The following is a 10,033-nucleotide window of genomic DNA, read 5'->3' on the forward strand; positions in this document are numbered from 1 at the left end:
AATCTTAAAGGATACAGATGAGTGTTTTCTTTGTGTGCTACAATTCTGACTACCTGGGGTTTTAGTCTTCAAATAAAGGGTATGAAGTGAGGGAAGGTGACTTTTCCTCTTGGCTACTTATGAAAAAAGCAAGCAGTAAGTCGTCTTCATAGTGAATATGCTTGTAATCAGGTCATTTCCAAATACTTTCTGTATTTTACTGGTGTCTCCTGGGTAACTGTGGCTTCACAGAGGACTTTCTCCATACACCTTTTTCCATCTCTCTCCTGGAAAAAAAAAGCAAGAGGTGGTTATTTGTTATACATCAAAGCTAGCTCTGTGAATTAGTTTTCATTCATTATGAAATCTCACCAGTATGTGTTAATATTCCACACTTCAGAAAAACGGGCATCAGTTGTTTGGGGAGGATAAAATGTGAGGAGGATAGAGGGCTTTCTGAAGTCAAACCCCTTTGCTGCATCCCTATTTTTAACTTCTTGCTGCAGGATAACAGTCACTTGTCCGTCCTTAGCTAGAGATAGTATCTAGTTTTCTCTCCGGGATAGGAGCTCTGTTGGGAAGTGGCACAATCCTTCCTGATGTGGGAAGGCTTAAGGATGGAGCCAAGCTCTCAATTGCTTTTTGCAGTGATGAGATACAGACTCAAGCTACTTGTGTGGACTTTACCACATACTAACCCAAACTCTGAATGATGCAGTACGCTGTTTCCAAGATGGTCGTGTGTCAAACACGTACTGTGGACATGCTGTGTTGGAGACCCTACTCGGAACTGCTGCAGGATGGTTTTAAAGATGATGTGGTGGGGGTAATGTGTGTCTGTGCTATCCCCCGTGCAGGAAACTCAGCTATTTGTTTTTGGGGGGCTATTCATTTTTCTGGAATCCTGTATTTACAAGTTCTTTTTTTCCAGTTGCCTTTTTAATAATGTCGAGTCTTCCCTCTGATCTTCTCCATCTCAGTTTGTGCTCCTTTTTTCATTTCTGCTTCTACTGAATGAAGTTCCTGGTGTTGCCCCTAGAAAACAAACAGTAACTTGAGACTTCTATTTTACACAAGCAACGGATATTGAAAGATATTCTTAGCATATGTCACCAGACGTGTGAACAGCACTTTCCAATTAAAACTCTAGGAATTTCTACTGGTTGCTTAAAAACCCTGCAAAACATTGAACCATATACTTGAATCCATTAACACCCATCATGGAAAAAAGATCCAGCTATTTATATGGCAGTCATTTTACTTATTTAAATTTGGTTTCATAAGCTAAAATGGCTCAACTGTTGGGGAAAACCATCTTGAGCATCTTATAAATATCTTCAAAGCCTGGAACAAGCACAACGCAAATTAAACTAGTTTTCTGTGATTTTGGACAACTTTTAGTTCTGATAACTTTCCTTAATGTCTGTGCTATAGCTGCGTCAACCCCTATAAATTAAATAAAGAAACAATTCAAGGCATCTCTGACGTAGCCTGGTGGTTAAATGGTAATCGGCAGCTGGTGATTAAAACATATATATGACTCAAATCACAAATCCAAAGTCAGCATTTACCTTCCACTATTCTCATTAGCTAAGCACTTTACTTAATTGGTACTCCAGCACAAGTGTTATTAATTGGCCGTTCTGGCCCAGGGATGCGAAGTGCTGCCTCCTCCCTGCCTGCCTCTCCCCGGGAAGCTCCACGGCCCTTTGCCAACTGCATTGCAAGTCTCTTCTCAGGTCGGTGCCAGCATTTTGCATGGGTGCAATGCTCAGGTAAAAAGCAGGTTTCCCACCTGCTGGAGGGAGCCCACATGTGCCTCCGTGACTGGTGTTTGTTCACTCTGGTCACGGGCACGTCTTCTTGCAGGCAGATCCGCCTTCAGGCTTTCGTACACCCTCAACTCTCCTCACATAGCCAAGATGCATGCTGCTTTTCCTTTCCCTTCAGTAATATGTCTCCTTCTGACCATTAAGTTTATTAAACCATTAACAGACACAAATTTTCTAACCAGCGTGCCTAGCTTGCTTGCAATATTTGTTGTACAGTTCCTGGCCCTGTTAGGTCTGCAGGCAGCCTGGCAACACATAGAGGCACCTTCATGTCTTCTCTGTAGGCTGCCCAGGTTTTACATGTTACTCCTCTCAGATGGTCTTCTGTGGTCCAGAGAAGCTTTTGCTTTTGGCTCTTCCCACAGAAAGCGGGTAGAGTAGTCCTCTGCCACTGTAACATGCGCAGCTCTGCTGATGCTTCAGACTGGTGGGGACACAGTATCAGGGAGGAGGACAGGAGCAGAGCGGGTGCTCGGCGGGGGCAGCCCCTGGCTGGGCTTTTTCTGCAAGCCTAGACAGCTCTCCCTGGGAGCACCTGCTCCAGCAGCACGTCTCCTGAAAGGGCTTTCTCTTCTTGGTGTTTTGGTTTTGGAAGCTGCTGGAGGGGGTGGATTAACTGGAGATAGGTGACCACACAACAGGCTGGGTAATCCTGTTTTTTCCTGTGGTTTGGCCTTCTGCCTTAAGTAACCCCATCTGATGGGTATATTTATTTATTCCAACTGTCTGTGGCTGGTGTACTCGTGTGTCAGGGTGTCCTTATGCCCAGTCGTGAGTGCTTGTCTGCTTCACACCGGCACAGAACAGTGAGTCTATGTGCCCTTAGATGGGGAACCTTCTTATATAATGCCACAACTGTATTACTCCATGTTAAGCAATTGTTTTCTTCTTTGGGGTCTGATGGCTTTTAAGCACACAGCACCTGCACGGTAAAAACTACTGGGCTTTGCAGGCAAAAGAAATCATTCTGCTATCAGCACATGGATGTTACGAAATGTTGCTGTGTTTGTACAACAGTCAGTTTTCCAATATTAACTCAGCTGTTTCCCCTTTATTTTTAAAATACCACATGGGTCCAGTCCTCTTTATAAACCTAATTTTAAAGATCACTGGAGATAGAGCAACAAGACTAAGAAAGATGAAGCCTTACTACTAAGCCTGGAGACTCTTGAGTGCCAAGTTTTAGCCAAAGTCATTTTAGCATCAAGTGAAAGACAGAGGAGCAGAAAGAAGCATTAATGATTGTAAAGGGCATGCTGCAGGCTCACTCCAGTCTAGGTGCCAAAGCCTTAGATGGGATTTTGCGTGGGGAGGACGAGTCCCTCGGTCTCGGGAAGCTCCTGACAGTACTGCATTGCAGTCTAACCCATTAGCAGTCTCCAGATGGCACAAAGACCTGCCTTTGTCCCGTTCAACTTTAAACTGAGGCACCTACTTTAACAGTGTACTTGTACAAGGTTTTTTCTGTAAAGTGGCTGGAGAGCGAGGACGTGCTAGAGAGAAAGAGGCACCTCCAGAGAGCAGATCAATCTTGGATGAGATGATGCCCCCAGTGTATCTGTTATAGACCTACATCAGCTGTCCTGGCAGCCCATGGAGACCTGCTTTTGCCTTTTAGGCTTGGGCTTCAGGGTTAATGGGATGACTCACAAATGCCACATGGCCGAATCATGAAAATTGAGCAGAAAAAGTGGCTTAGGTGGATCACGTCTGCCCCCTCCTTTATTCCCTGAAGCCAGCACCACTCTTAGGAAGGTATGACAGCCAAGGCATGTGCTGCTATTGCTCTGAGGCTGCTGCAGTGAGGGTGAAGGACTAATCACCATCACATCTCCTTTCTCTGCTTTCTCTGCCGTGGCAAGTATAATTTGGCAGACCCCAAGAGTAGGGCTGCTGGAGTTATTTCTGTTGGTACATGGTGCTGGAAGACAAGTACCATGTCACCTGCTTTAGCTTCCTGTGTTTCTTCTAGAAATGTTTGATTTATCACATTAAATAAATAAATGACCTGTGGGACATGCAAAATTCAGAGCTGTCTAACAGGTCTTCACTGTGTCTTCTACATTTGTTAATGCTTGCTGGGCATCTCTGGGTAACCACAGTGAGGAGATTTCACCGAAGACGAAGATGCTGCTGGGTGGGATCAGGTTCACGGGTTTCTGTGGGTGAGCTCATATTTATATTGATATTCTGCAAGCTCTAGTCGTAAGCTTTTGGTGAGCAGTTGGTTGTGTGTAGGTGCTTCTTTTGGCTTACAAGGCACAAGACGATGGTGCTTGAACGTAGCGAGCGTTAGCCCCTCTTATGGATGGCCAATGACGTGAGCCTCTAAAGAAACAGGTTCTGCTCTAGGCATCCTCAGCAGCCCTCACTGGGAAAGAGGAAACCTACTGAAGCTGCATGCCCCGCTCCCGTTATGAGCTCCTTTCATCAGGACATGGGCTCGGCAGCCCCAGGCTCCCTGCCACGCCTGCGGCTCTCTGCGGCGAGCAGCCAGCCACACAACATGTAGACATGAAAGTTCTTGTAATTCTGTAGCAAGGTAGCTCAAAAATGCTAGGAGAACTAGTGCTCAGTAAAGTTGCAAAACTGTAAAGAAAATGAATATTTACTGATTTGGGGATTTTTTTTTTTTCCCCCCCTTGACTGAAGAGGGGGCTGGGGTAGAGCTGCCACCTCCATGGCTGGTAGAGCTGTGTCTTGTGTTTGAGCAGCGTGGAAGGAGAGAACGTCTCTCCTACTTGTCCTTTTTCCTGCTCAAATCCAAGGGACAGGATTTGCAAGAGAGGATATTACTGTGCAGAGGGACCGGACTTAACATGCGTTTTGGACCCTCATCTGTCTCCTCTGGATGCTGCATGGTTCCTGTGCAAAGGCAAGAGCCTGATCGCTGCCACTAGACACCCTGTCCCCTCCAGACCACAAAGGCCTCTGGAGAGAGTTGGGGAACTGCGATAGGCAGCGATCCATCTTGCTAAAGGCCTATTGGAGGACTTTAATTCTTGTTAACGATATGTATTTCTGGTAGGTTAAGTTTTTCAATGATACAATATATTCTAAACAGCTTTCTTTTAAACAGGTTGAAGCTATGAAGAGAGTACTAGAAAGTCTCAACCTCAATATAGTAGAGATGGTAGATGAAAATGCAACCTTGGATGGTGGAGATGTCTTATTTACAGGTATAGTGGTAGTGAATTTGCTGTTTACATATTCTGACTGCTTCGAAGACTGCATGTTATCTGTCATCAGGGTAATAAAATGCCGTTCATGTGGTTTGTTAAATCAGTTGTTTACTAAATGTCACGAAGGTAGCTGAGAGATGAATTTTCAATGCAGCCCTTGATGTCCTGCCTAATGCCTGAATAAATGAAGTAGCAGTACACAGAGTACAAAGAGCAGCACTGTGCATACAAATTTTATTTTAGCTTGTAAAGTGCCAATAAGAAAAATGCTTTCAGCAGTCAACTGCCTGCAGTTGTTTCATATTTCTTATTACAAGCAACTACGTTCACCAGACTTATTTTCAGGACTTGTAAAAGCTTGATGGAGACAATTGTCACTAGTTCAATGCATTTTTAGTTTATGGAGAAAGTGTTGGAGTTACCTGCCAGATGTCATGTGCTAGACAACTTACGTGCATACTGACTTCAAAGATGAAGATACTGACTGTGTTTTTTATGTCATTAAACCCATTAGGCATTTTCTCACATCGGCTGCGCACATGCTTGCTCCCCGCCTGTGCTGAATGAGCCTGTTTATTTTGATCAGCATCACAGTAGACTGGCTGCTTGCCTTAGTTCACCAAGGGGAAAGAAGGGTCTCAAAAGAGGCAGACCGGGAAGGGAGGACTTTCTAATGCAGTGCAGATCCAGCACTGATTTCCTCTGGAGCTGGAGGATGCCGGTGGCTGCAGAGCTGCCTTCCAGACCAGAGGAAATCTCAGAGGGAGGGGGAAATGGTCAATCGGTGCTGTACTAATCCAGCCCAGCTGTTCTCTTTCCTGACTCAATGACCATTGCAGAGCTTTAGAAGAGGAAGCTATTTATGCTTCTGGTGAAATGTGTCTTCTGGAAAAAGATAATTGCTTTAAATTATCAGCTCACGATTGCAGGTTGCGTTCTTCTAAGCTGAATTTTCAGTTTCACTGTTCAGCTTGAGAAAAGGAACATATAAAATGATACCCATGAAAGACTGCTTCAGAATGTCTCTAAAGATGGCCTGTTTTTAAAATGTTCTGATGGAGGAGCTGATGTAGTGATTTTTTTGGATGGCTTAAAAAAAAAAGCTGTAATTTTTTTGCCCTTCATTTTTTCGTTCCAGGCAGAGAATTTTTTGTGGGTCTTTCCAGGCGAACAAATCAACGTGGTGCAGAAATTCTGGCTGACACATTTAAGGTTTGTAGATTCATTCATGCCACAGGAAATATAAGCTGTCATCCACTGAACCAATTTAAAAATTATACTGGCCAAGATGTTTGTCATACTCAAAGTGCTTTCTTTAGGACTTATTGGGGGGGGCGGGGGGAAGGTACAAGTTATTGAAAAGGTTTGAGCATCCTGTAAAGTGAAAGATGCTGAAGCTGGATCTGAAATGTGAGATCACTGCATAAAAGTAACTTGGATAGTGGGAGGCTGTTATGATTTGAGAGCGTATCAACACTCACGTTCTTAATATTCTCATGTATCGGCAACATTGCTGGTCCCTGGAGAGGTTTTATGTACATATTGTTTAATTACGCATTTTAATGTATTTCTTTACAGTTGCAACAATAGTAATATTTGAAACATGTTCTGGATTTTACTCCAGTGCACCAGACAAGACAAGCTGGTCCAGAGGGGTATGTCATACTTGAACAGTTGACATTGTGCCCTGGGATATGTTGCTATTGTTAATTTGCAGAGAGTAAAATTAATTATGGAATGTCTCAATATAATTATGGAACTAGGACAATTTAAAAATATTTATAGCAACCATTCTTTGCTCCCGTACAGGATTATGCTGTCTCCACAGTTCCTGTTCATGATTCTTTGCATCTGAAGAGCTTTTGCAGCATGGCTGGACCAAACTTGATTGCTATTGGATCAAGTGAAGCTGCGCAGAAAGCCCTCAAGGTAAAGCACATAAGAAAATTTTCTAAACAACAAACTTGGTTTTTTTGTTCTTAATCTCTGCTCAAGGATGCTGGGAATTTTGAAATAGATAGAGATCAATGAAAGAGGAAATCAGTACATCTCAGGGTATCCTGTATGTGCAAACCATAAAGAATGTTTATATCAGGCAAGAGAACAATTATGTTAATTTTGCTTTAGCTATCTTCAGGAAATAAATGGATTATACAGGTTAAAATGAATTATGCAGGTTATTGCTTACAGCTTTGTGGACTAAAAAGGTGATAATTTGGTGATAGGAGGGAGGAAGGAGATACCATCAGAGCAGTAGGAGATGTTTACTTCAGACGTTGTCATGAGGAAACGTGGCTTTTAAAATTGCCAGAGGGGAAGTAAAAGTTTTGGCATGAAAGAGGAGGGAGAGGGGTCTGATCCCTGTTGTGAAGATGACCTGTGTACACATTTTGCAGTGTAGACTTTCTGGATAAGATCGGTAAGTAACTCCAGCCACAGGGACCGGAGTCCAGGACTCCCCATCCCTCCTTCCTCCATCACCTGGCTGCAAAGTCAAGTTCCTTCCTGGTCACGCTTTCTCCTCTCTGGTCTCATGAGGGTCTCATAACAGCATGGCAGAAAGGAGGGAGCAGAAAGGAGTCTCATGACAGCCTTGATAATAATTTGAGTCTCTGAACATTTTCCTTTAAAGTGGGAGGTGTGGGTTTGAACGCTCAGGCTAAGAGGCCTCGTGAGTCTGGGTCTGTCTTTGCTGGCAGACTTGAAGTAATCTGTCGTGTAGCAGGTCAACGCTGTACTACCACCATCATCCTCAATGGGAAATGTTTATCGCTGCTGTGGTTTGCACTGGGCTCAGTGGCTTTCCTGCCTGCTGGGTGTGTTCAGAGCAAATCTACCAAATTAAGCTGTTTCGGAGATGTGGGCACAGAGACACCTGAGGCCATGAATCTCATTACACACATAGGCAATGAGACAGCTTACCCGAGAGATCAGCATCTCTGCTCCTGCACGGTAGCACAGCTGCAGGCACTGATGCTGTGCAGCAGAAACTTTGGCTGGGGCACCAAAACAGCGAAGGGCTACTGAGACTTTACCTGAAGTTAAGCTTGAGGGAGTTTGTCCCTCTTGATAAATGGTTTGGTTTGAGATGCAGGTAAGCCAGAGCATGTCTGAAAACATTACAGCTAAGTGTCTTAGGCATTTTTATCAGGATTTGCCTTCAAAGGTTAAACTAAAATCTACTTTTCAGTGATGGCAGCAAGTTCCAAATTTTCAGCTTATGATTATACTGATTCTTTTGCCAATAAATAAGAACCTAAGTGCAAGCTTTGCTCTTTGGCTTTGCAGAAGCCCCCTTGATGCAACATGATCACTAATGCATGGAGGAAGCCAGCTGTGTGTCCCTTACAGTAAATGAGGAGGGGTGGAAACAGCTCTGCTTACCTAAGGAGAAGGCTCTCTAAAATCCGCTCAATTTAAATGCAACTTACGCAGCCTGACTTGTAACTCTTGCCCTGATTCTGAAGCATGAATTATTTTAAAGAACAGCACTGCTATCGGTGCCCAAGGCTACTGATCTGAATCTGTGCCAGGAGAACGTTTACAATAGAAGTAATATGTAACTCTGAAATCAACATCTCTGGCGCCCAAAGAGCTTAGGAACCCATCCTGCACATCTTGTACACCTCCTCGACTTCAATAAGCTAGTGATATTTATTACTTTAAAATCTCCTTAAGTATTTGCAAGATGGAGGCCTGAGCGACTTCTTGTCCTTACTGCCATGCTGCGATACTTCATTACACATTTTCTTTTCAGATCTTACACATTTTCCTCATGGGCGTAATCCTAGGACTTTTCATTTCCCAGCAGCATAATTTTTACTATCGGAGCTCGGCAGAGATTTGGTGGGGTTTTTTTTCTTTTTTATCTTGTCACAGTTCAAGATTTAAAATGTCTCAGTCCCCAGCTAAGATAAAACCAACATTTCAAATCTCAGAATCTCCCCTGCTGGACATGGGTTGAATTATGGAGGCCAGGAAAGTGCAGTCCTGGCTGGCTCAGACTTGCAGCCTGGCAGCAATTAAGGGAATAGGATAGCAGCCTGATTGCTCTGCGGGAGCTTAGGGGAGCTCTTAAACAAGAGAATGGTCCCTTGGCTTCCCATGTCGTTTGGAATGGCTTTAAGTTTGCTCATTCATTTGAACAAGCTGTCGAAGTTACTCTCTTATTAGAAATCATTACGTGAAGCTCTGGGAGCACATTCCCAGCTTATCACCCATGTCTTCTCCCCTGAGAAACTTATGACAAATGGTTTTGGTTGTAAGGTCAGGTGTTCCTGATGCTGTGAGATTGATTTAGTCTGGGATGGAAAGTGCCCTGCATCTTTCCCTGTGAAATACGCACTATCCCAAATATTCAGGCTCAAACTCGAAATGCATCGTGAGCAGCAGCCTGATGAAGTTTGCAGATATCCAGACAGCCCTACGCTTGTATAGAGTGTTTATAAACATGAGCAAAATTCAAGTACAATACCGGTTGCTCAGAGCTGCAATTTGAACTTGAGCCAGGACTAATCTGAGAACTCATCAGTTTGATTAAAGCCTTTTGCACAGCTCAGCTAATCGTGTTGCAGTGCATCAATTTAGCTATTGTAGCCAAAAATATTTTTTGGATAAGCTGATTAAATGTTGCTGGTAACTAGCTGTTAAGTAAATACCAGCATTAATCAAGGTACAGTAAAAAGCAGATACATTTTTAAAAGAAAATGGTAATTAACAAGATAATCTAGCAGTCTTTGATTGTTAGTGGATATCTTTTAAAAAATAAATCAACTATGTTAGTTTTCTGTGTATTTCTGTGCATTGGAGATTTAGCAGCACATTTACATGTGTGTGACGGTTGTGTTTGCTCGCACCTTGCCAGCTGAGGTTAGGGACTCTGGCCTGGAACAGCGGTCTTGTGCCCTAGCACGTGCCCTTCTTGCGCTCCCAGCGAGCTGACAGGTTACATCAGGCAACCACGTTGCAGTAGAGCAACATATGAAGTTACCCAGAGTGTGTTTCTTGCTCAGTGTATTGGATCCAACTCCACTCTCATCC

General features: G+C 43.6%; 1 protein-coding gene across 1 annotated transcript; it reads left to right on the plus strand.

The window, feature by feature from the left end:
- Positions 1 to 712: 712 nt before the first annotated feature.
- On the plus strand, positions 713 to 6,922 carry LOC104076722 (N(G),N(G)-dimethylarginine dimethylaminohydrolase 1-like; the record flags this gene model as incomplete). Its single annotated transcript, XM_009577689.1, has 4 exons — positions 713 to 805; positions 4,891 to 4,990; positions 6,132 to 6,205; positions 6,803 to 6,922. Coding segments are annotated over exons 1-4 (387 nt in total), but the record flags the coding sequence as incomplete, so codon positions are not given.
- Positions 6,923 to 10,033: the final 3,111 nt, after the last annotated feature.

The sequence above is a fragment of the Fulmarus glacialis genome, unplaced genomic scaffold, assembly GCF_000690835.1.
Source record: "Fulmarus glacialis isolate BGI_N327 unplaced genomic scaffold, ASM69083v1 scaffold4060, whole genome shotgun sequence".
NCBI classification, from domain to species: Eukaryota; Metazoa; Chordata; class Aves; order Procellariiformes; family Procellariidae; genus Fulmarus; species Fulmarus glacialis.